General features: G+C 41.1%; 4 protein-coding genes across 6 annotated transcripts in view; all 4 read right to left on the reverse strand.

Moving 5' to 3' along the window:
- gna11b (guanine nucleotide binding protein (G protein), alpha 11b (Gq class)) overlaps positions 1-10,418 on the reverse strand; it is a 32,843-nt gene extending 22,425 nt beyond the window's left edge. For 2 of the 3 annotated variants that reach the window (XM_055038094.1, XM_055038092.1), the window contains exon 1: positions 9,400-10,322. In XM_055038094.1, coding sequence (XP_054894069.1) covers positions 9,400-9,535 — 136 coding nt within the window. In that variant the 5' untranslated portion in view covers positions 9,536-10,322. Of the gene's footprint in view, positions 1-9,399 lie in introns of all 3 variants that reach the window. The other variant, XM_055038093.1, reaches the window with a different exon arrangement.
- Positions 10,419-11,034: 616 nt separating this feature from the next.
- On the reverse strand, positions 11,035-14,676 carry LOC129365135 (uncharacterized). Its single transcript, XM_055038091.1, has 4 exons — positions 14,409-14,676; positions 13,077-13,625; positions 12,839-12,999; positions 11,035-11,965 (listed from the first exon to the last, which is right to left on the reverse strand). The coding sequence occupies exons 1-4, from the start codon at positions 14,577-14,579 to the stop codon at positions 11,533-11,535; spliced, it is 1,314 nt and encodes a 437-aa protein (XP_054894066.1). The 5' UTR covers positions 14,580-14,676; the 3' UTR covers positions 11,035-11,532.
- Positions 14,677-15,546: 870 nt separating this feature from the next.
- On the reverse strand, positions 15,547-17,811 carry tpgs1 (tubulin polyglutamylase complex subunit 1). Its single transcript, XM_055038095.1, has 2 exons — positions 17,424-17,811; positions 15,547-16,526 (listed from the first exon to the last, which is right to left on the reverse strand). The coding sequence occupies exons 1-2, from the start codon at positions 17,771-17,773 to the stop codon at positions 15,869-15,871; spliced, it is 1,008 nt and encodes a 335-aa protein (XP_054894070.1). The 5' UTR covers positions 17,774-17,811; the 3' UTR covers positions 15,547-15,868.
- A 1,084-nt stretch (positions 17,812-18,895) lies between these two features.
- LOC129365134 (inositol-3-phosphate synthase 1-A-like) lies at positions 18,896-24,053 on the reverse strand. Its single transcript, XM_055038090.1, has 11 exons — positions 23,804-24,053; positions 23,584-23,708; positions 23,307-23,468; positions 22,447-22,576; positions 21,745-21,938; positions 21,498-21,647; positions 21,190-21,408; positions 20,926-21,090; positions 20,722-20,835; positions 19,833-20,050; positions 18,896-19,713 (listed from the first exon to the last, which is right to left on the reverse strand). Exons 2-11 carry the CDS (start codon positions 23,695-23,697, stop codon positions 19,512-19,514), a joined length of 1,668 nt encoding a protein of 555 aa, XP_054894065.1. The 5' UTR covers positions 23,698-23,708; positions 23,804-24,053; the 3' UTR covers positions 18,896-19,511.
- Between the last annotated feature and the right edge of the window lie 1,619 nt (positions 24,054-25,672).

Consider the following 25,672-nt stretch of genomic DNA (forward strand, 5'->3'; position numbering starts at 1 on the left):
CTTTTCATGAAAGTAATGATTTTTTTCTCTTAATTAGGAGTAACACAAAATGACTGCAGCACTTGGTTGAAGATTAAAGTGCCAAGAAGTTTAGTTTTGATTAAAAAAAATTTTAAAAAAAGAGACTTCCTACTAAATATTAAAAAATATATCTGTAAAGGAAGCACCAATTTTTTTTTTTTTTTTTTTTTAAAAACAACCTTTCTTTTTGCAGGTTATTAAAAAATACTGGAATGTTGCAATAAATGTATAGCCTGTTCATGAACCAATGGAAAAATCTTCGGCTTTAAACCAGTTAAACCAGTTTTCCAATAGACCAGCTTTATGCATTTTCCCAAGGCATCCCATCTTATCTTTAGCCAACTCTGCAGATTCTGTCAGATCCAAGTTGGGACTCTGGATAGCCCGGTCCAAAACATAAATATCAAAAATTAAACACCAAAATCACTTCTCAATAGAAGAATGACACAATCAGTTGGTGAGCTTACTTTGAAAACACTTTCAGGATCTTTACAGATCCTGTAAAGATCACCTACTTATGCCAATTATCTCTCTATAGCATAGAGCTAGTCCTGACCATGTAAAGAGCTCTGCAATACCCGACCATGTGCAGGGCTCCAGATCCACTGGCATTAGCAGCTCTGCACACACACATACACACACAAACGTGCACACACACACTGAGCAGAAGAGTTAGAACATCCCCCCTTGGCCATATATGATCAAAATAAGACCGCTTGGCAAGAGAAGTGAATTCAGCATAAAATTTTTTTTTAAAAAGTCAGCCTACAATCTGATCCTCTTCCTGGTTCAACCAGACTGTTCCTCTAAAACACATTTTGACCAAGGCAACAAGGAGGATCACATGCAACAACAAAAACAGAGCATTAAAATATGTAATCTGAGTCAACGTTTGAGCAATGCGGAGTGCTTTTAAGGCTTTGATCACAAAACATCCCTTCCTAGCAGCATCCATGTTTAAATGTAATACGTCGCAAGTTAAAAAACACGCAGATGAGAAGCCAACACCGGCTCACTAACGGAGAAGCCAAACCTCAAAAGGTTGCTGCCCAAGCATCTCACCTTCCTGACAACTCCAGCAGTCCAGCTGCCCCAGGCAGCAAAGGCCGCAGCTTCTGGCTCGCTGTGTTTTGACCAAGTAGAGGCAAATTACTGCTCTGTGCCGCAGGATTTTGTCAGTATGGCCTGATATGGCACTCCGTGACAAGCGGCCTGACTGCGGGCACCGCTTCACTCAAGACAGAGACGATATCTCAATATACACAGCTGCAATGGTATTGTCAGCTTAAAAAATACATCAGGAATCCGTCAGTTCTGGAGAAATATTTAAACCTTTAGAGGCGAAGGTCTGTCAAAGGAATTTCACTCTTGTGCCCTGAGGTGAAAGTTAGAAATGCGCAACTTAAATGTTTGAGGACTTACTGGTTATGTAAAATAAGAAAAGCAGAAAGGCTGAAATGGTTCAAGCTTTTTGTTTGTGTTCATTGCGCAAACTCCGTTCCTCACATTTCGTAGACGTCCAGCTTCACATGCACTGTAAAATCTGCTGGTCGATTTTCGACTTAATGGCCGATTTTCAGTTCGACTGACCCGGGCGGCTGGTTGGAAACTCAAATCAGATCTTTTCCTGATCAACTTGACTTAATACACCTTTAAGTTACAAAGAACAGAAAAAAAACTTTCGACTTGACTTAGTCAAAAGTTAGAGAGTTGGTGTTTTCAACACATTGTGTTGAAACGACAATGTCTTTTAAACAATCTTATTATCATAAGTAAAATGGAGGGGAAACAAGCTAGTGAGCAAATGTTTCTTTGTTTTTTTTCTTAACACACTGGACAGGTGCGCTTGATTTATCATCCAGAGACATTCATAGACCACGGTCTATTAATGGCTCATTAATAGACCATGTTAGTTTTAGCTTCATGCTACCTACCACATCAGTGCTGCCAATAATAAAGACTATTAAATGACTCCATGTGATTTCAGAATAATATCAACAAAACATAATTCTGACAAATTATTTTCTCATTGTTAAGACAACTGAATCACTAGAGGCATACTTCCTGCTCATCAAAATAAAAGCTCTTTTTATTAGGCGGGATCATAAATTGCATGTTTGACCTCAATTAGTCACTACACTGCTTCACTTGTTATGTTGGGTTTTTTAGTGTATCTTCATGTTTAATGCTGAAACTGGATAAATTTGACTAATAATTTTTATAATAATATGAAGCAGCTATTTCACTTGCTGGATTATAGAAATAAGTCTTAAATGTTCAAGTGTTAAATTACATGCAAAGAAGCGGGACGGGTCTGCATTGCGGACATTGCAGATAAATTAATTCATTTACGGCCACCATTTTTGTAATAGCACATGAATTAGCAGCAAATAAGTACTTATTAACAATTTTAGCCTGACCCAGTCATTAATAAATGAAATTATTGTGGAAGTGCTACTGCAGTCAGCTGTAACACATTATGAACAAACTGTGCATACTTAACTAGATTAAGCTGTCGGGAACATTCTTGCAAGATCAGTTGAAATGAACAACAAACTGTATCTCCTGTACGTGTGCTGAATTCGCTGAGTAGTGTAAACACAGAAAACCTCAAGATTTACCCAAGAAGGCGATTGTTATCAATGTTGAACTCCAGTACAGTCGAGCACACCTGATGACGGCGCTGTGGCTCGGTACGGCGAGTCTAAAGTGGAAGGGGTCACTGGTCTCATTTCCCTTGGGCAAGACGCTGAAACCCAATCGATCCAGCGGCCAGGGTAGCGTCTTGAAGGGTGGGCGCTGACAACGGAGCAGATTTGCAGCTCTGGAGAACTATAAACATCGTCTCAGTGTGGCACATGTGGTTAAACACTCGGAAGCAGACACTGTCCTGTCCTCTCCGTGAAGAAGGCGACTCACTGAGGGTTGAATAATGCCAGAGAGGGGATAATAGGAGTCAGTGACATCTTAGAGTCTGAGCAGCAGATGTGTTTAACCAAGCCTATTAGAGCCTGGACTAATCCTGCCTTACACATCCTTATCCAGGCATTCACCAACAAGACTTAAGTCACACTGAACGATCCACTTATGCCGTGACTAATTGCAGCTCTTGCTTGCTCTCTGCCTTTCACCCTGACACTTTGATAAATGTCTTCTATTGCCCGTCATCAAAACCAGGGTTCATTCGGAGACACGGGCAGAGCCCACAGCACACCACCAGAGAAAGAAGGTAATATTGAGAGTTTAGATGTGGCCGTAGGCAGGGGATGAATAACAGTATGGAGGCATCAACCCCTCGGTGTGGCTGTGGCATTGATGAGTGGGTCATTTCAGGTAAGAAAGCGTGAATGTCGTCGTTCACGCAAAGCGTCGTGCGTGATAGGAATAAGTTGCATAAGGAGGTTTTAAAATGTTCTCCATTAAATCCTCACAGTTCAAAGTGAAAAAAAAAATAGAAAGTGCTGGCGCAAACAGAACCTTCTCTGGTTGGGCTGAAAGAAGGTTGTTACGTTTGTCTCTACCATATGAGACAAATTTGACTGTTTGTGTTTTCAGCAACTAGATTATTTCCAATTGTGACATCATGGAAAGTAAAGAACGCCTTCCACTAAAAAGGTGATTCTGTTTTTAAGCAATAATTGATCAACTAAAAGGAGAATAATTTGTTAGGCATATTGGAAGAAAATAAAACAGATTTCAACTTGAAATCTGCTACTAGACTTCAATGTTATTTCCAACCCCAGACACAAGGTCTAATATGATTTTAGCAATATTTTTAGTTAAACTAATACTCAATTTTTAGAAATAAAGGTTTCACAAATTTCATTAGATCTTTATTAATGAAGTACTTCAAAAAATACAGTTGCCTGAAGTACTGTAAACCAAGCAACCACAGAGAAACAGCTGAAATAAAATGATAAAATCACCGAACCTGATCTGTAGCAGTGTGACAATGAACTATTGATATCTTGCATACTTCTGGGAAAACTAATAAATCTCCCACTCCGAATTTTATGGGAATAAATGTGTCACAAACTCTCTGGGCTCAGAGGAGAGTCATCCAAGTCCAGGTTTGAGTAGTCCATATTTTATTGGATTTATGTCATCTTTTGTGCATGTCTACTCGATATATAAAGTCTAAAAAGATTTCAGAAATCTCAGAATGTGTTGTAAATAATCTGTTAAGTGTAAAATTATCCCGTTCTTGTTTGACCAGTCTAGGAATATTAAGATTTCAGCCTAGAAATGATCAAGTACCGCTGCAATGGATAAAAAAGTAAAATAACCAACGGACTTCAGTGTTATTAACAACTAACGGTTTGTCGGTCAAGATATTTACTTGGTGCTTTGAAAAGGATATTACAAAAAATATATATATAATCAATGGTATGCGCCCATATATTTCCTTTTACTAAGTATTCAAAAATGCTGCCAGTTTAAAAAAAAAGTTTCTTCAGTTTTTATGTAACCAAGTGTTGTCCACGTCCAACTCCACTACCCAACAGCAAGGCAACAACTCAAGAACTATTTCCTGTTTCATACCAAAGTAGGAGTTTTAAAGAAATAGTGCTGAGCTGAAAGCCTTCACATCTATTTGCATTAATGTCACTATAAAGACGATATTTATCACTTTGACAGCAAATATGTTTTAATTCTGTAAATCTCTTAACACATCATGCTAGACACTTACTCAAAAATACCTTGGAGATTAAATTATAATAGGAATAATTATGGCTTTTCAGTCTTTAAGGTGAGTAATTAGTTTGTGTAAGATCTTTGTATATCTAACGTGACAATGAGAAACCCTGACATTTTTCCTCCAACTCCCCATATCATGAGAATCTCACACCAACCCATGCACAGTAGTTCCAACCCGTAGATGTGTTGAAATCTGTTCCTCACAGACAGTCTGGCAAAAACCCAAAATGATTGCAGCACACAAGCTTTCAAAAGCGCAGCAGGAAAGCAAACTCCTCTTTCCAGATCCTCTCACCTCAGCAGCGAGGTAAAGGAGAGCGCCACAGTGGTCGAAATGTACGACATTGAGCAGAATGTGCCCCATCAATGGTATGGCTCTAGTGTGGCCTACTTTACTGAGCTGAGGTATTCAGCGGGGAAATAAAGGAGACACACATGTCGGATAACCAGGACTGCTTTTGGTGGGTGAGAAATGGGAGCAAACGTTTTGAAACTAAGGATGCAACCTAGATAATTCTAATTGTCCTAAAAATGGACACCTGCGTCCCCCACCTCCCTGGCAAGTTTCCCTCATTCGACGGTCCAAAAAGGTGCTTGACAAGCGGCCGAAGAAAAAGGAAAAGGGAAACGGGTGCATTTGTGATAAATCGTGGCCAAAGGTTTCTGTGTCCACAGAACTATGAATCAATGCAGTGGAGCTCAACTTATTCAACAGCAGCTCCCACCTGCCCACACACCAGCTATAAAAATAGCTAACCTACTCAGCTAGACTCCAGGACGAGGGGGCAAGTCCATCAGAATCCTTGTCCTCCGGAAGGGTAAACTCTGTGCAACACCGTGCTTACCGAGCAATAAAAAGAAATGCAGCGGCGACAAACTGGACACCCAGGAAGATCTAAGTGAGGGAGCCAAAGCCCTTTTCTAGTCATACAAATGTTACGCAACATGTTGAAGGCAACTCAAAGCTGCTGTGGTTTTTTGTCTTCTTTTTTTTTTTTTTCTTCTACCCTCCAGACTCCATTAGGTTCCTAAGTGTATGTGAATGCGTCTTGAGCTCTCACATTAGAGATGTAAAGGCCAGAAGCTGCACAAATAATAAAAAGATTAATGAATGTAACATGGAACGGAAGTCCATTCAGAACAATGCTCATGGATAAACAATAGACATCCACTGACAGGGCTTTTATTGGCTGATACCAATTTAAAGTTTTGTCTAATGCTCCCCGCCCAGCCCCGCAATCTCTAGGTCTATAAAATAAATCGCAAGAGTATTCCTTTTGAAGCAACAAAGGATATAAATACTAAAATACACAGAAATGTGTATTTGGGTAAACAAAAAACATGCAAGATCTGCTGACACGCATCTGTTTCATTGTTAAACTGAAAAAGCACATTTTAGATAATGAAAAATATCAGAGTTTCAAGTTTTGTTTTTTTTTCCAGTCTTTGAACTGCCAATGAATTGGTGTAAAAATAATTAACTAAATAATTAACTAAATAACTCCTAGTATTTCCTTATGTACAGAAATCCTGAACATCTTCAATCGCAATAGGTGGGTCTAAATATATCACACATTAAAAGTAAAACAGTTACTTTACCTTTTCTAGTCAACTACAATGCACCTATTGAGCTGGACTGATTGTCATTACTTTTTTATACAGGTGCATCTTGCAATTCCTAGCAATTTATTCTATTTTTTATTTCTACACCAAACTTAGTACGATTTTGCAAGGATTTTCTTGGAGTAGCAGCATAGTACAGAATAAAAATGAATACAATTGCAGGTGAAAGTTGTACTAATAATTATGACTTGGGAAATTACAACAAGTAGATACAGTACAGTTCCAAACTAAAAAGCTGCACAATGTGGCTGAAGTCTTCTTTACTGTTCACCTGAACCAAGTTCTTCCTGTTATCTACTAGAGGCAAAATAGAGAGAAATTATTTTTTGGTAGAAATACTCACCTAAATTTTCTTTAAATCGTGCAATCTTTTATTCAATTGAAGTTGAAACTGATTAATTTGAACGTACAAGATCATTCTGCAATAGTTGAAGCTGCTGAAACTATAAATGACGTGCAAGGAAGCGTATTTTTGACAACTGGCTTAAACACAAACAGAAAATAGTGAGCTCTGCAGCTATTCCTCTGAAGTAATTATTTATTTACTCTGTCAGTCATCAATTTCCTCATTTTCGACATGTGGATTACCATCATCATTGGTTTACACCAATCTCATTTTATTAGATAACATTATAATTAGCATGAACCCTCAATGGCAAACGCAAACCAAATCACAAACTAACCACATTAAAGAAAGGAGTCGTTAGAAACAGAGACATCTAGTGGAAAATGGCGCCTTTTGGTACTTCAAAAAGTTGTAATTAAGTTGATCGAAACTGTAAGGTGACCAAAAGCCTTACAAGCATTATTCAGATTCAAGTAATTTATGTTAAAAGTTCAGAGATTAGTGAAATGAAGGAGATAGCTGCCATTTTGACCATCTACATAGCACAAAATGAGACAAGAGTAGTGCATGACAAAACAACAGTTCACAGTCCTGCACTGTACTATTTTATGCAAAACAAGCAACAACCGCTGCTTGTGTTCGTGATTACCGTTTGAAAATTCTGCAGAGCTAATGTTATCTTTTTATAAAATATTTGTAGAAAATGTTTCATTATAAAGTGAAGCGGTTGCACAAAATGTCTGGCTGCTTTACTGCAATAAAAATGTGTCAGGGTGTTATTGTTATTAGTAGTAGTGCTAATATTTTCCCATCATTTCACTCAATCTTTTATACTCATAATTACACTCAGACTGGCTTGTTTTCAAATTAAATCTGTCAACTACGGTTATTGTAATTTAAATTGTTTAAAAACAGGTCTCTTGCAGAAATCACCTGTAGAAATAAAGCTGAAGTCAAATAAATGACTGCTTCAAAATCATTTATTTGTTTTGCTAATGTAGATGTGTTAAATGGCCAAATATTTAACACACATTAAATATGAGTAACTAAAATCTCACTAAGAACTTCTGAAATTGATTCAACGATAATTTGTTACAGATCCAAAGTGCTGGCATAAAAAAATAAAAAAATAAAAAACAAAGACCTTTTGCTTTTCATTACAACCAACTCCCATTTCTCTACATATTGCTTCACAGCATTTGCTTTTGCAGCAACAGCGAGAGAGCTTTCTTTGTGCAGTAGCTGGTGTTTTTACTGCTGGAAAACAAACAGCCCAACAACTGCTGTACATAAATGAGAAAATTGCTTAACAGCTCAATCTCTATCTGCACCACATGCCTCCTAATGCACCCGGCACGTTGCTTCCAGAGTTGCTACGAATGGTAACAAAAAAATTTCACAAGTTTCTTTTAATAAATGGCAAGACGTGTCACAGGCTAATTACAGTTTGCAGCATGGACACACAGCACACCGAGATTGCTTTGGTATGAGCTCGGAAGACACGAGAAACTCCCTGAATATGCCATTTGAAGTTCAGAGCATGCTAAATATTCTTGAGGCTCTTGCAGCTAAGAAAGTTGCATCACAGTTCATTGCAGGGACAGTCACAAATAAAGAGGTTTGCAGACATGCATTATTTACATGCCGGTCAAGTAAAAGAAACATTTTAAATCCAATGTGCAAGTTGTAAAAAACACAAAACAAAAATAAAAAAAACATGGTTGTTAAATAAGCTAAGAGGAACCTAAAAGAAAATTTGAATTCTCAATATGTCTATTCAGATCCAACAGGTCAGACCTCTCAGAAAATCTGTATTGACCAGAAAACCCATATCACTATATATTTAAATTTATTCTATTTTGAATTACCTGAAATAAAAAAAATACAATATATAAGGATATACATATTAACATGGATAATTATGTAATTACTGTTTTTGGATACAATTAAAAATAACTGCTAACTCCATCAAAGCACACTTTAAAAAAAATCAAATAGGCAGATCAGCACTTTGCATAAAAAACGTACATATGCAAAAACAATTAATCTATCAGGCAGGAAAAGCTCTGTGCATTTCTAACTATCACCCACTTCTAAATGAAAAAGAAATCACAAATGTTAATGACTTGCGCATAAATGGAGAAAGCTATGTCAATTTTTAAATTTTCCATTTTCCAAATTTGACCATAATAACCAATGAAACTTGCAACAGTTTAATCCCTGGTGCAGATGAAATCATTCATCAAGGAGAGGCAAATTGGAAATGATTAATGACTAGTTTTTGGAAAACGTGTGTCTTTACAATTTCAAATTGGTTTTACATTTGTTTATCAAATTATGTATTTCAGTTCAATTGAAACGTTTTTTTTTTTTTGTTTGTTTGTTTGTTTGTTTGTTTTTTGGGGGGTTTTTTTACACGCCTGTGCCCAGGAAACCTTCGTTTCACCATTTGTCCGTGCTTTTTTCGTATACGCCCCTGGGCAATCTAAATGCCTAATGTTTTTTTGTTGCCCCCAACTAATCGGAATTCATGCAGCGCATTTCGGAGGAATCATTAAAAGCCTCCCAGTGAAAACTGCCTTCCAGTTAGCAGCCTGGATAGCATATTTGTTAGCACTGCCAAAAAGGCCGAAGACGGCGAGTCGCCCGCACAGCAAAAAACAAAAACACTGCGAGCGATAACGGTGCTCGGACGTTTTCACGCTACTTACCGAGCAACAGCAGCTTCAGCTCTCTCCTGGAGTCCCGCTTGTCTCGGCGGAGTTGTTTGTCAATTTCTGCATTGATTCGTTTCGACTCCTTCGCCTCCTCGCTCAGGCAGCAAGCCATCATGGACTCCAGAGTCATCCCCCCTGGTTGTGGCAGCCCGGATCAAACGGGACCTGACGAACGCTGGCTCTTCGGTTTCCGTTTCTCCCGAATCCCCGGCCCTCGCTTGGCTCTCAAGGAGGCGGTCAGTCGGACTGGACTGGACTGGACGGACGGACGCACGGATGGATGGATGGTCGGGGCTGGGGGAGGGGAGACTTAGCCAAGGGGCCTCGCTGTCAAGTTGTCCCCCCGGCCGGGAAGAAGCGCGACTTCACCCGGATGTTCCACCGTAAATCACGGGAGATTCAGCTCCTCTGACTGCACAGCTCTGAACACAGCTTAGATATTTTTGTTTTGTTTTTTGGTTCCTAATGGCAGCAACTTAAAGCCCCTTTAGTTTTTTTTTTTTCTGTCACTGCCTTTTCCAATTCAATCTTCACCATCCGTCAAGAGTGGTTCAAACCTGCAGCATCCAACCCGGTGACAGCTGATGTGTCTGCGGTCTCTTCGGCGTTACTCCAACAACATCAGCGCGACCGCCCCTGAATTAGGCCGGAGACAGTCGGGAGTGCTCGCCCTGCTAGCCCGCTAGCTCGCCCAACTAAACAGCGCCTCGGCTAACGTAGTGACAGCCCGCAGTGATTGAAACAGCAGGCTGGTTGAAGGAATTTGTCCGCCTAGCTAAAAACAACAGGACAACACCCAGTTACATCCTGAGTCATCCCGACGGTAAATGACACAGCTCGTGCAACAACAAAAAAATAAAAGTAACGGTAATAACGGAGAAAAAAAAACACTCGTGCCGAACCGGCGGCCCTTGCCGTAAATATGTTCACATCAAACGCCCGTCGCAGGAATAAGGTGGGCACACTCCTGGATGCTGCCAAGCGAGGCGGAGGAGGGAAGCGCGGCGTTGACTGACAGACGGCGGACCGCATGAAACAGGTTTGGGGCAGACCAATTGAATGAGCGAGGCGGGTCTCGGGGGTGGGATTTGTATCCGAGCGCTCCAACTTAACGTCCGTGAGATGCGAAAATTGTCCACAGCGTACATAACCGTCTCATATTATAAATGTAGGACACGTATGGTGTTTGCGAAAATGGAAAAGTATGCATGGAGCACGGAGTTAAAGTGGAACTAGACCCATATTTTAAAGGCAAAAAAACAAACGCACTCTTCCCCCTCCCCCTCGATGTAACCGGAAGGCAAAGGTGTGCTGGAATTGCAGCGACATCTTGAGGCCAGGGGGAAGAATTGCATAAGACTCATTCACAAAATTTGTGGGCTACGCAACAACCAACAATCTGTAAACCGCTTATATTTTATTTGCAATAAATAATACATTTATTGCAACTAAAATATTTGTTTAAAAAAATCATTTTTAATAGCTAAGTAAGCTTCCATGCGAAATGCTGAATTTATAAAACTTAATTTTTTTAATCGCTAATACAAAAAAATAAAAAAGCATGTGCCACTAACTGAAATGCCGTGCAGTCATCTACCTCCAGAAATTGGTTAACTTGTAAACACAATCTAGCCATCTGCCATTTATTCTCAGATTAAATTCAGATGCCACATGAGAGTCTTGAAGGTTTGTTGGAGAACATACAAAATAAAAACCAATTACATCATATTTCACTTTCAAAAAAATACATGAAACCATACGTTATTTTTTGCTTTGCAAATATGCACGTCTTTTAGGTTTTAACATAAAACCCCAAATAAAACCCATTGAAATTTGCAAGGGATTATTATTGTAACTGCATTAATGCACCTGCATTGATCTGGCGGTAGACATCATCTTCAGGTTATTTGTATTTCTGAAAGAAAACAGACTGGACTGAACTGGCCTTAATGGAGGCCACACTGATAACAGACAGACAAGTCAAGGTGCTGTTGTTTAAAGAGAAGATGTTGTCTATGTTCAACATCAAAAAGTGTTTATGCGTTGAATGTACAAGTTCAATAGGTTATATAATTTGCAAAGACAAAATTAATTCACCAGTTAAGAAAGCTGTTTCAGCAGCTAAATTCAGGTTCTTTGCTGTTGGAAATAGTCACAGAAGAGGCCTCGGACCTCCTCAGCATCACTTTGGTCCATGCTGGTAGGAGCCAGGGCTTTGTGGCAGGGCTGGGGGTTCTCTGCCTCACACACCTCCACCTGCCACTCTCCTTTGAAGGCATCTCTGTGGGACTCGCACATGTTGTGCAGAATGCAGCAGGCCAGCATCATGGTGGGCACCACGTCCAGCCCGCAGTCGTTCCTCTTACTCAGGCACTGCCAGCGCGCCCTGAGCCTCAGCAGCGCCTCCTCCGAGGCATGCAGCGCTCTGCTGAGGCGCCGGTTGAACAGCTGCTGCGGCTCCGGCAACGCCGTGCGACATCCCCGTCGGCGCTTCTGCTCCGGATAGGCCTTCATGAGCCAGCTCTGGAGCGGGTAGCAGGCCTCCCCCAGCAACACATACCTGCAGACAGTAGATGGGTTTCAGGCTGAGAATAAAAAAAACACAGCCCTCAGACACAAACAAGTAAACATCTTATATATTCCACTTCTGAGCCTGAGCTGGTCAATCTAAATTCCCTTCATTTCCAACTAATATCTTTCCACACTCTAAAAGCCTCTCTTGCAGTCTCATTTTGCTTATTTTGTAGCAGGAGAGATGGTTTGTGTTTGATTTTATGCTCAATATTCTAAATTCAATTTTCATTACCTTAAATCTTAAAAGTGAATTCTTTAATTTTAACATTTATTTACAGTTCCCCTCCCCCTCACCCCCCATACATATGTTGCTTCTTGCGTCATTTTAGTTATTTTAATTGTCAAAAGTATGATTTCCCAGTTTAAATTTATTTAAAGTTTATCAGTCTACATAGAGTTTGAAATGACGTGTAAGAGAATCTTTGTTTATTGGTTTGGGGATTTTTTTGGGAAGAGGGCGCTGTTGCGGAAAATAACATTGCAAAATGTTTTGAAATATTAAAAAAAATATTTTTTTAGTAATTTGCACAACAGCAGTTTCGTGTTTTGCCACCATGTCTCCAATTGCTGAAAACGCAACATGGTGGTGAGGAAGGAGAAAATGAGTACAACAAAACTAATCAATAATCATTGATATCAACTGTTATGAAGCACTTATATAGTGAAATTAGTTTCTCAACCATGTTTCCAAGCCCTAGATCACATTTTGTGAAAAAATTAAATAAGAAAAAAGAGAAATATCGGTGAAGCAAAAAGACTGAAGGATGATTTTAGCCGATCCACTGTCATCATATGCAGCTTGTTCTGTCATCTGTGACGTGTTACTGGATAGAAGTGTTTGCTTTCTTACTAATTGTACCTAAGTGGTTTCCCCATAAAAACAGGTGTTTGGGCAGGAGACAGTCCACCCTCAGCAGCTGTGGCCCACAGAGCGGAGTTCTGTAAGATCTCAGCTGGATCGGTCCCACCGGGAAAACTGGCACATACATCCCAGAAGTAGCCCTGACCGCTGATAGCAACCTGGGGACAAAGCAAAATAAGTCACAAAAGAAAGTCTAAATCGGATGTAAGCGGGAACGGGAGCCACACAGAGCCACCTGAGACAGGACAGACAGCCAGCCAGCGGGGTTGGCGTAGTCTGACGCGTTGCTCGATGGGGTGATGATGGCCGTGTGAAGCGTTGTGATGGCAGCCACACAGTGAGGAAAGCCCAAATAGGAGTGGAAGACCTGGGCCGATTCCTCCAGCTCCTGCTCGGTGGGGGGACGCAGGTACGTGGAGCTGAGGAGAGCCACGATGGCGTGGCACATGTCTCTGACACATCTGCACACGGTGGACTTCCCCACACCGAACAGGGTGCTGATGGTGCGGTACTCGACGTTGGACGCGAGACGCCACAGGGCCACGGCCACGCGCTTCTCTACCGGCAGCGCCAGCCGGAAGCTTGTGTCCTGGCGCGCCAGGCGGGGCCTCAGCTTCTCGCACAGGTAGAAAAAGGTCTCCCGGCTCATCCGGAATTTGTCCAGCCAATCAGAGGGCTGGAACTCTGTCATCACAACCCTCTCCCACCAGTCGGAGCGGGGAGTGGTTGTCCAGGGTCGGGTGCGGATGCGGACGTTGGAGCGCATTCCTCCCGCTATCATCATCTGTTGGGACAGGCAGAGACAGAAGAGGTAAGAAGAACTGCTTTTGGAAGAAGCTGGAAGTTTCAAGCTTGCTTGTCACCCTCAGAATATTTGGGTCTTCTCAAGACGCAAACATGTACATCAGCTAAATAAGGTAAAGACAAGCTCTAGTCTCCTCTATACAGGTTACCAGTCAACAAGAAAGTGTTTTCTTTGGTTTATTTGGGTATGGCTTCAAAAGTACTTTCCAATATTGTTCACATTAAGCATTTTTCCCATTTAACTTATAAAACAAATAAAGTTTAGTGTATTTTGTCTGGATTTTTTGGGGGAGGGGCTAACCATCCATCCATCCATCCATCTAACACCATTGTCCCTAGGGGGGGTGGGAGGGATGCTGGTGCCTATCTCCAGCTAACGTTCTGGGCGAGAGGCAGGTTAGTACACCCTGGACAGGTCGCCAATCTGTCGCAGGGCAAAGGGACAAACCAACAAAAAGCGATTTATAATTGAATATGAATCAGTGGTTTCAACCCTGAGAAGGTGGGCTGCATGTGTTCAGCCCCTTTACTCCTGCATAAAATCTATTTCCACCTCCTGCCTACACAAGACATCATGTAAGTAAATGGTAAGTGTAATTTACAGCTTCACATGTGAACAAAAGCATCATATGTGTTTGGAATTGTACTGGACCCAATGCCTAGATTTCAGCTCTGGATTTGAGACATTTTAACTAAAACTCGCGTTCAAAGCGCCAATAATTATAGATTATTCCCGAACCGAACCGACTCCCAAAGCACTGACCATGAGCATCCTCCTCTGCCTCTGGAAGAAGTACTGTCGATGTCGGATGCGCCTCTGGATCTCATCGCGCCTCTGAACGTCTGCGTGGTTGAGGTCTCTCTTCCGCTTCAGCAGCATGTAGGTCAGGAGAAACATCAAGGAGCGCTGCTGCTCCTCCTCCTCGTCTCCCATGCTGGATAAATAAACGGGGGAGTTAACTCCGATAAGGCGAGAGCATCTACCAACCTCTCTGAACGGATAGAGTCCTGACAACCAAGCTATGACGTTTACTTCCGCCTTTGCGTCCAATGTTTGTTTCTAAACGGTGCTGCCATCTGGTGGCCATACATAGTCACTGCGTCTGTAGGTCAAAAATCGAGCAAAGTCCAATTATGTTTTTATTGATAATAAAACGGACTTTACAAAGTTATACGATCCTCCAAAATACAGTAAAACTGACACTGTAGCCACAGAAAGAGGTTTATGCAAATGCTGTTCGTTGTTGCTTTAACAGTTTTTTAAAAAATGTTGTTCCTTTGTGTTATGTTGAATTTCCAATTAATTTCATACTCTCTTCTCAGACCTACATTTCTAGTGACGCAAAGATTTGGTAGAAGGTTCCAGACACGTTGGGTTGTTTTTAGAATATAATTAACATCCCCATTTTTTGACACAGTTGGTTGCAATAGAGAACCTGAATGGAGAATGTTTTGATCCCCCTCCTGGTCCATGCCAATGCTCTTGGGAGGATCGAGTGCAAGTTCACAAGTTTGGATGAAAAGAAACCTCTAAATGAGGTTGGCTACTTCAATGCCTACGAAACAAAAAAAAATATCTTCCTGTCTTTTCTTTCAGATAATATTGCTTAGCTAACCTTACTGAAGGATCTGTGCATGCATGAAAGGTCTGAGACACAAATCATCAGAAGGGCTTTCAACAGCGGGTGTAACTAAATTTTAGGAGGCAGCCATATTAAATTTTGATAGTGACATTGGAGAGACACCTCAGCCTGCCAAAATAGGAACCCTGATTGATATTTCTGTTACTTTTCCAATTTGGAAATACAGGACTTCTGAGAAATAATGACCTGCCTGTTTAATTAAATCACATCCCTTAAAAAAAAAGCATGCTGCAGCAATAAATAAGGTTTTTTTTTTCCTTTCCTTTTTGTTTTTAATGATGTAACTAACAAATCAAAGGCTTGTTCTACTATTTCAAAATGTCTCTCCCTAAAATAATCTGTGATCTAGACACTAAGAGAGTAATTACACTTGCAGATTTATGTGTGTTTTTTCATTAAAAACTGTTTCCAAAGATGAATACTTATAGGAGCTGATTTGCTAAAATATCAGAAATCACCAAAAGTGTTTACTGTGGTTACTGAGTTTATTGTTAGTGTTAAGGAGTTTTCAGATGTGTGTTAGAGATGAATACAATCTAACGATTGTTTATTGCTGTACATTCATGTCATCTAAGCTCCTCTAGGACACAACTTTTACACGAGCGATGAACAGGTCTGCGGCTGCGTTTTCAAACTCTTTTGCGTCCATGTTGCCACCGGGCCCCTGGGTCTGGGCTCCGGCCATGGCCTGTGCCAGTTTGTGCGGGGAGATCTTGGCGCTGGCCTCCAAGTAGCGGATAGCCTTCGCATTTGCTTCCAAACTAGCACTAGATTTAGCGTTGGCATTGACGAAGCAGTTTGCGTCACAGTCCTGGGAGGTCTCGAGCGCTTCCTTTAAGGTCCCGAGCACCGCGGAGCACAGCGCCCTGGAGGCGGGCCCCTCATCGGGGCAGCACACCTCGGCGTAAAGCCTCTGAGCCTGCCGGATGTAGTCCGAGAAAACAGCGCAGGTGAGCACGCCATGACGGAAGACGTCGTAAGGGACAGCTTCGTGGTCCTGGCAACAGAGGCGTCGTAGGAGCGGGGCGGAGGTCGAGGCAGGGACGCCGCCTTCACTGCAGAGGCACTCCAGAGTCTGCGTGTAGAGGCCTCCTTTTACGCCCACGCTGCCCTCTGCGTCCGGAGGGACGTCAAGGCAGGAGCCATCTGGGCCCTCCGGATTCTCACTCGCCTGCCTTAGACACCCGTTAAGGTTCAGGAGGTCGTAGGCCACACGGACGTTGTTGCTGAAAGCTGATCTAAAATACAAACAAAATGTAGAAAAATGTCTTTTTTTTTTAGTTTACAGCAGCTACAGAAAATCAATAATCTCGGAGACAAATAAGAGCAGGGATATTTTTTTTATAGCTGGGTGAACAATCAAGTGCTTTGGTCTGTCTGACAAAAGTGCTAAAATGTCTTACTGAAAAAAATAGCATTGTAAGCTCAGTAAACAGATATTTTCAAAGACATTACTGACAGTATAACTTATTATACTGATTTCATCATGAAATTGTTGGGGTGATAATACAGTATTCCTACAAAATAAAACTCCTTGAACTTTTTTACATTTTTCTCACCTTACACCCAAGAGCTTCAATTACGATTTTATGTGAAAGACCAACACAAAACTGTCTCGTTGTAAAGTAGAAGATAAAGTAAACATGTTTTTTTTTTTTAAATAAATAATACACAATAAGTATTGTATTGCTGCCACCACAATATTTACTGCTGCGGTGGGGTGTTCATGGTGCAGTGTTTGCTTTCCCCCCAAATTTGCATGCAGGTCAAGCATCTTATTTCATCATCTGTGTGGTGTTCTTATGACGTAAAGGACTTTGAACTGACTTGTTGCTGAAAAAGTGCTCTAAGCAAATGAACTTGACTTGAGTCATGAGCTCCTTCTTTTACTGTTTCCAAATAAACACATAAAAATATTGAGAACTAATAATATAAATATATTTTTGCATTGATCAATCGCATAAAGTCATACTTTGGAATATGTTTCTGTGAAATGAATACATTTGAAAAAAAAAATTGTCGATACATTTTTAATTGTTTCTAAATCAGCTAATGAAGCCTGACAAATAGTAATCCTGCTGACAAATGCTGGCGTCTACGGGCGCCTAAAAGTGAGAGCTAAAATCCGCCCCCACCTCTGAGAGTGATGCGCCAGCCGCAGGTGCCACAGCGCCCTGTTAAGACGCTGCTGCTCTTGTGCGCCTGCGCCCGCCAGGCCGGTGATCTGCTGCGGCTGCTGCTGGTCCTCATCCGCGCATCCAGCCGTCCCGCTGTCCGTAACCGAGGCCAGGTTGCAGAAGTGGTCGGCCAGGAACCCGATGGGATCATCCGACCTGGCCTCGACCATCTTCAGGATGGCCCCGCGGAGCAGGTCCCCGACGCCGGCCTGCTCCAGGAACTCCCTGTCGCTGTCCGATTTGGCGACTTTGCCCGAGGACGTCCCCGGAGGAAGAGCCGCAGACCGGCGCTTCTCCTTGTCAGCCATCGCTGTTGACGTCCCGTGTCGCAGCAACGGCAGCGGAAGTGATGGAGCACCGGTCGGGAAGCAGGAAGCAGTGCGTCATACAATAATAGCGCACTGTTGAAATTGGTCAGGATAATGACAGTAAAGAGCAATAAATTTGGATAGATAGATAGATAGATAGATAGATAGATAGATAGATAGATAGATAGATAGATAGATAGATAGATAGATAGATAGATAGATAGATAGATATAGATAGATAGATAGATAGATAGATAGATAGATAGATAGATAGATAGATAGATAGATAGATAGATAGATAGATAGATAGATAGATAGATAGATAGATAGATAGATAGATAGATAGATAGATAGATAGATGGGTTTTGCAAAAGCCAAACTGAGTTATAAAAATCTATAGTTCATAAAAATGATTCAGGCTAAACTTTATGGTTGTATTAATGATCTTAGAAAAACTGTTTAAAAATAGTACTCCATCTTTAGCTCTCCATTAAGTTTTTATGAATCTCAAATCTTTTTTTAAAGGGTAGAAGGGTAACATGTATTTTCTAAACAGTTGTTATAAAAAACTGTATTAAATATGATTTAAAAGAAATTTTACTTCATAGTTTGACTGTTTGAAATATGCCTCTGTCACTTTAAGAAGCTCCTGCTCTTCTTTGTGGAAATAGGCAGCCTTTAGGTACCCTTTGAATGGTTGCCATGGGAGATTCAAGGATTTCTGAAATATGCATGAAAGAAAGAAAGCAACATTCTGAGTATGTGTGCTTTTGATTCTTGTTCAATTCAAACACATTTGGTGATTAAATGGGATATTTGGCTGTTTCCTTAATCATGTGATAGAAGGATTTAAGTGGCAGGAAACAGGTTGTCTTTTCATTATAGAGATATGAGAAATAAAATTTTCCTTTAACTTTGAACATTTGAGGTCGAGAAGCTGTAAGATTTTTTTTATTACACACCTGTTTTTATAGAGAGCAAAAGTGCAACTATGCAACAATTTGTCACAATAAAAACACATTCATTATTTAAATTAGTATGGATTTTAGTTGTTGGACCAATAAAACATAATGTATAATTGTTAATGATTAAATATTATATTAAAGTCTAAAAAAGTGTAGCTTGCATGTTTATCACATTTATTGAAACTTAAATAAAATCCAGAGCAAAAATTGCTGACTTTGCTCATTCAGTACAGCCTGTCTGTTAAAAGATTTCACCAAACATGAGATACCAGATAAATTCAACCTAAAAACTCTAATTTTATTGAAAAATACTACATTTCACACAAAACCTTTGAAAATTCAGCAATGCATCAGAAACAAGATGTGAACACAAAACCAGTGAATGCAACATTCCCTCTTTTCAACACTATAAGCCATCTATTCAGGTAGAAGCAATACAGAAGCTATATCAAACATCTGTTTTTCAGAAAACGTACATTTGTGCTTTAACATTCTAAATATGAAAACCTACTTCAATTAAAACATGGTAAACAGCATTACATAATTTACAAACAGTGAAATGGTAAAAAGGTGAGGTACACAAAAGCCTTGGTCAGTAACTGTGTGTGGTTTCCACACATTTCTAAACAACTGTGGTCTCTACCTTCAAGCAGATTCAGCAAATTCCTTTTTATATTTGGATCAAAATTTGATCAATTGGGGTGTTTGTTCATCTCAAACACTTTGTTAAACGTTGCAGCAGTCCGTTTTGGGCTTCAGTGGAACGTCTGCTGTTACATAGCACAAGCCATGTCGCTCTCGTGTGTGTAGATGCCGTTTTTCAGCAGTACAGGGGTATGGTTCCCATTGGCGAGGGCGGCTTCTTTTAGTATGGCCACGTCGTTGTTGATGTAGGTTGAGTGCGTCGTCAGGAAGTTCCTCTGCAGCTTGTGCTCCAGCAGCATGTGGTTCTGGGGAGGAAGACCAAGACACGCTCTGGACAAGAACAAAAAGAAATCAGTCAGAACTTATTATTTATGTTGTGTTGGTGGACCGTTAAGTTCATTCGAGAAAAAAAAAAACAATACATATTCTCATTTCAAAGGAATGCATACCTCATAATGTTTTCAATGCAGGCTCTCTGGCGGAAGAAGGAATTGACGATGGGAGTCCCTGATGGGACCAGAGGGGCCTTGCAGAGGAAGGAGAGCAGAGCCAGGACGCTGTGGAAGGACTGGAAGTCCTCCTCTCCCTGAGGCCTGACCGTCACTCGCTGGCAGAGCTCAGTCAGGATAACCAGGTCCAGGATGATCGGGCTGGCCAGGAGCGAGTCCTGTTAAGATTCAAAAAGGAAAATTGAAAACTAAAGCTGAGTCAAACTGCGTCAAAACAAAGCGTTTGTTTTCTTAGTTTATCTTGATTATTATGAATAACTAAGTTCAAATTAGAGTAGTATTTTGTCATAAATGAAGCTGTTAAATACAGAAGAGCTTTATCTCACATCAAGCTATTCAGATGTCTGATGATGTGAGCAAGGGATTCCACAGAAATGCTCGCCTTTTTTCTTTTTAACCTCTAGAGGGAGACAAAGTCAAAATATCCCAAATCAAGATCAATGTCTTTAATTTACACTATTTAGAATAATACAAATTTTAAAAATACCATCATAAAGTGTATATTTGACTTTTCCCCCCTTTACTTTAGATTTTGTTGCCCTCAAACAAAATGTAGTAAAGTGCCTATAAAAGTCCCATAATGAAAAAGTTTTGTAATGAACAACTACAAATTGTTGCAAATGTAACTTAAGATGCTGTGCTTCTGTTTCCAGCTGGTAGCAGAATGATCTAAGACGGTGTGTGACCTGAATGTGTCTGTTTGTATTAGATTTAAGGTTTAAAAAGATGGATTATCATGTGGATCAGTTGCTCCTGAGCCTCTCTGCATTAAGGCTGCTTCCACTTTAATCTCTTGGTGGTTTTGTTGCTGAAACGCATTGATACTAACCTCACAGGTGTTGTGGAGCGCGATGGTGTTGAGCCCGCCCATCATTATTTCGGATGTGTACTCATCCATGGCACGCTTGCTGTCTCCCACATATGGGACATATTTAATCACCACCTGACGTAGGAGGGAGACATGGCAGAGGTTCACTGTCAGCATCCACACAAACGTTGTAGTGTGTGTTTGTGCTTTTTATATTTCACTCACACAGTGGTCAGGTTTCTCCCCAGGCTGGTACAGCACAGGATTGGACTGGACCATGTCATCCACCACGTTGCTCTTGGAGATCTCCTTGGAGCGGAACTGCTGAGGGGCAGACAGGTTCTTCCCGTCGTTGTTGCCGAGGTGATTGTAGCTGACAATGGACGTAGGCTGTCAAGACGAAGCAAAGCTACTGAATCCGCTTTATTTGTTGTTTTTCCTGGATTACTTTTCTTCTACAAAAAAAAAAAAAAAAGTGTATAATCTTACTTTGATGCCTGCGCTGACCAGGAAGTCCACCAGAACAGACTTGATTTTGGTCTGGCCGGACTTAAAGTCGTCGCCGCCGATGAACACGCCTCTCTGCATGGCCAGCTCTGTGGCCCCGGGGACGAAGGTGTTCTGCGGAGAACCGTTGATGTAGGCACAGCCCTCCAGAATGCTGGCCACGGCAAACAGAGTGGAGGGAGAAATCTCTGCTGCTCCAGCCTGAGGAGGAGGAAAAGTGTACAGATGAGAGAACTGAAGACTTCAAACCAAACCTGTTCAATGCAACCTCGCGTAGAGCTCTTTCTCACCTGGATTCCAGCCAGCAGGTTCTTGGCTGAGTCATTGACCCCCGGGACGATATCGCAGAATCGTTCTGTGTTGGCCGTCCACAGAACTATGACTTTGTCCACGCCGCTGGACTGATGGAAGTCTCTAATGTCGGCTCTGATCTGCTCCATCTGGAAAATCATTTACCTTTGTTTAATTAAAATGGCACAAATAATAGCTAAAATTGATCAAAAACAAAAAGAAAAGGGGAGTGGCTGCATCCATTACCTGCTCTGCCATTGTGCCAGTGAGGACGTTGTCAGCCCGACTCTCCTGGTTCGCTGCAATAAATTCGGGTATATAGATGGAGGGCCTTGGTTTGAGGCTGCTCATGTGCGGTCGCAGCTGCTCCTGCAGGGACCAGTCCAGCACCTGCGCTCGCTCCATTGCTCTGCCCAGATCCAGTGAGGAGATGTCCCAGCCTGAACACATGGATCCATCACAAATTAAATGAATTGTACTTTTACATCACAGATTAACTAGAGAAATGTCACTATGCTCTATGTTCCAATATGAACATTAGTTCATATCAGAGCCAGCAGTTGGTAGACTTTAAATTTGCCATTTCCCATTAAAACGCAAAGATACTCATCTAGATTGTTATCTACTATGCAAAATGTATACTAAAAAAGTATTACCCACAATGAAACTTCAAGAAATCTTTTAAATTAAGGTCTTTGTTTGCAGTGAAAATAAAGGACTCATAAACATAAGTCCTCTATCTTGGGGGCCCCCTGCTGGCCAGGAGCCCCTGAGGAGTGTGATTATTTGCTTTTGACTTGAACCAGCACTGGTTCACATTAACTTGCTTTCCATTGGAGTTTCAAGCCACAGCTTCGAGATCAGGTTTTCCCTGTCTTCACTCTCATACATAATACATTGAAGTGTTTCAAGTTAACCCTTGAGTTGAATATCTGGGGTTCTCCATACCGTCAAAGACAATGTCATTAGGGTGCACCATGGGCAGCAGGTCACGGAATGGCACGTTGACCTCTCCCTCCAGCCCTGACCCGAGACAGACAGTGGACGCCTGCAGCAGGGAGCCATAGTAGTTTGCTTTCTAAAGGAATAGAGATGAGAGAAAAGGCAAAAAAGAAAGTGAGTTCATTCTGTTATAGGTCAGATTAAGACTATGTTACGTCACATAATGGAAGACATTTGGGTTTTATAAGGAAAACACCAGAATTGGACACCGGGGGTAGTGTTGCATATCCATGCCCGTTTATGGGAAATATCTAGAAATTCTAGTTGAGAATGAACACTCCAATAAGCAGGAACAGAAAGTTGATGATAAGTGGTATCAAAAGTAGTGGTGGGATAAAAAACTAAATATAGCATTAGATTATATATTTTTTTAATATATATATTCACAGCTTACATTCACAACTACATTAAAGGGATTGTTTGTGTTTCTTTTAAAGAAATTTTGACTCCATTTAATAATTCAGTTTTGAATCTTAAACGTTTAGACAAATAAGACGTAAAAATTGATTGTCAGCAAACTGAGGTTCTTTAAGAAAATATCCCGAATTTCATACATATGCATCAAGGATTCAGTTAACATTCAGTTAATTACACATCATTTTTTGTAAAAAAAAATGTGTAATGATGTGTAGCAGGGTCCAGTTAATTACACAAAATTATGTGTGTAATTAATAGTTAATTACACAAAATCATGTGTAATTAACTGGACCCTGCAGTGTTACTCTTAATCTCAAATATAACAACTTTAAAGTCAAAACGAATTTTTTCTATATTTTCTGCACTTCATATTGGGCCCCTCCGCTCACCATTTCTCCGTTCTTGGTCCTCCAGGTGAGACCCAGCTTGTTGGCCAGGACAGCGGCGGTGACAGTGGTTCCGTTGTTGCCTCCCCAGCCCACCAGCATCACGCCCAGCCGGGGAACGCGCCGCTCGGTGCGGAATGTCATCTCGGTGCTGCGGGGGGTCACCTGCATGCCACAGAGACCGACGTCAGCTACGGAAACTAGGGCAGATGGCAGTTTGTGCGCAGCCGCACATTTACTGTGACGTGGAGTCAGTATCCAGGGCTACAGCTGTACTGACCGTTACTCTGTTCCCCTCCTGACGCACAGAGGTGGTTTGGTAGGAGTAATGCGCCTCGATGTGAGAGTCTGTGTACTTCACATTGGGGCTGTTAACGCGAATGCTCGTGGACATGGCGGCAGACTCTGAAAAGCCACAAACGGGTTATTACAATTTGCAATGAAACACTTCCTGTTAGCTCCAGGCTTCCGTTAAGCAAGAAACACACTCTCTTACTAACCTATTTTTCTTCTTCCGGCGATAAGAAAAAGCTTTCAGCGCTAGTGTCGTTGAGTGGTTTCCGTTGGTCAATAGGACGAACTTATCCGACTCACGCCAACCAGCTCAGTCCCATCTCTTTATATAAGGCGCGTGGCGGCAGACAAAAGGCTAGCGCGTGGCACCGTCAGCCAATGGGAGCGCTGCTTTGAAGCCCAGCATCCTCGAGGAGGGACCACGCCACAAGTCAGAAAAATTCCATGAAAAAGAAAATCTTCCACTGGGATGGGTCGATTAAAGGCTGTTTGTAGAGTCACACAATCCATTGCTGGAATTGATCAATTTATAACCCAATAAAGCATTTGTTGAAGCTCCAATTTACAGCGTTAATGGCGTTTTTTTTTTTTTTTTTTTTTTTTTTTTTTTTGCATTTTGTTGCTGTCTTTGTGCCTTCAAATGCAAACGTATTAATTCAGGAGAATTATTACGATTCAGCCTTGCATCTTGATAGTCATTATCAGTTCAAATGATTAAGTTGTTGTGCGTACTTTCATTGTTTTTCCTACTTTGACCCCAGATTATTCTAAGCACTATTTCCTCCTATAAACAAAATGCATGACACCAAGAATGAATTTTTTTTTCAGTTTAGAAATGTTTGACATCAAAAATAAAGTTGCACACTTTAAAGACATGTTTCATCCTTTAATTATTATAAACCTGACTTCAAATGCATGCTGCTTGACACAACCAAGTCTCTTGCAAATTAAAAAATAATTGCATTTACATTTATTAAAAAAATACATCATTGTGCCAATTTTAACCCCGGTTCTTCCAAACTACATGCAAAAGATAAACAGGATGCGGAACTAACTAATTTCCATTGAAACTTTTTTATTTTATTTTAAATAACAGTATTAAAAGATCTTACAAAATGAACGCCTCTTCCTGACCAATCACTGCCAAGTAGAGACTACCAGATCACGTGCAATGCATGTGCGATGCTGTCTCAGAACCGCTTCACAGCACAGGTAGAAAACCACGCATTAAATATGTAAATCCCGCACAGATGTATTTAACACGCATTAACACAAGCCCCTCGCCTTATGGGGAATACTAGGCATCGATCGTCTTCCGTTTTAGCTGTGAAGCCGGTACATGTCGGCCGGACTCAGGAAACCCCCCCCCCAAAAAACAGCCGGTTGTTAAAGAAAACAATACCGTCATCCAATAATTACAACGTGGAGACACAAATCATTCTGATTTATTCATCATAATTATGCGGAACTAAACAAAGTCGTTTGAAAGGCGATTAGAAGAGGATGCCCCCCTCCCACACACACACTCCACTGTGTAAAAATAATCTTAAGAGTGGAAAATTCCTATGTAACTTCGCTGACTGCAGCAAACATGGGATGAGGGTTTTGCTCTTTGCAATTGTATCAATAAAAAAAGAGGGGGAAACGTCTTGGTTGCTATTACTTATAATAATTATATCCACAACGATTTTGTGCATGCATATTTTGCATGTTTCTTTGTTTTTTGTTTGTTTTTTGTTGTTGTTGTTTTTATCTTTTTATCTTTCTTGCCTCTGTGACAACACTTGCATCCTCTGGCAGAATAGGTGAGAAGAGTTCACACAATCGCGTTCAGCGCCTTTATTTTATGACTTTGCCGGTCCAAATTTTCCACGCACATCTCTTTGACCCTCAGCCAATCACATCGCTGGAAGTGTATCGCCTGACCCACGGTCACCCCACGAGTCCAGGTCGGAGGAGGAAGAGAAGGATCCAGAACCACCACGGGTAGACAATCAAACAGATATCAAATGGGTGGGGAGAAAAAGAAAGAGACAATAAAAACGTCAGGATACAATGTTTTTAATGGTGACATA

Source organism: Poeciliopsis prolifica, unplaced genomic scaffold (genome assembly GCF_027474105.1).
Source record: "Poeciliopsis prolifica strain line A6 unplaced genomic scaffold, Auburn_PproV2 SCAFFOLD013, whole genome shotgun sequence".
NCBI classification, from domain to species: Eukaryota; Metazoa; Chordata; class Actinopteri; order Cyprinodontiformes; family Poeciliidae; genus Poeciliopsis; species Poeciliopsis prolifica.

Bases quoted from the DNA above. Each gene is read 5' to 3' on its own strand.
- LOC129365134 (XM_055038090.1), bottom strand. From the start codon at position 23,697: ATGTCCACGAGCATTCGCGTTAACAGCCCCAATGTGAAGTACACAGAC. The intron at 21,091-21,189 runs GTAAGATTATAC...TCGTCTTGACAG, and splicing joins TGGTCAGCGCAGGCATCAAA to CCTACGTCCATTGTCAGCTA. The intron at 20,836-20,925 runs GTGAGTGAAATA...CTCCTACGTCAG, and splicing joins GGGAGAAACCTGACCACTGT to GTGGTGATTAAATATGTCCC.
- LOC129365135 (XM_055038091.1), bottom strand. From the start codon at position 14,579: ATGGGAGACGAGGAGGAGGAGCAGCAGCGCTCCTTGATGTTTCTCCTG. The intron at 13,000-13,076 runs GTGGCTCTGTGT...CTTTGTCCCCAG, and splicing joins GGCTGTCTGTCCTGTCTCAG to GTTGCTATCAGCGGTCAGGG. The intron at 11,966-12,838 runs GTACAATTAGTA...TACTGTCTGCAG, and splicing joins TTTATGGGGAAACCACTTAG to GTATGTGTTGCTGGGGGAGG.
- tpgs1 (XM_055038095.1), bottom strand. From the start codon at position 17,773: ATGGCTGACAAGGAGAAGCGCCGGTCTGCGGCTCTTCCTCCGGGGACG. The intron at 16,527-17,423 runs GTGGGGGCGGAT...TTTGTATTTTAG, and splicing joins CTGGCGCATCACTCTCAGAG to ATCAGCTTTCAGCAACAACG.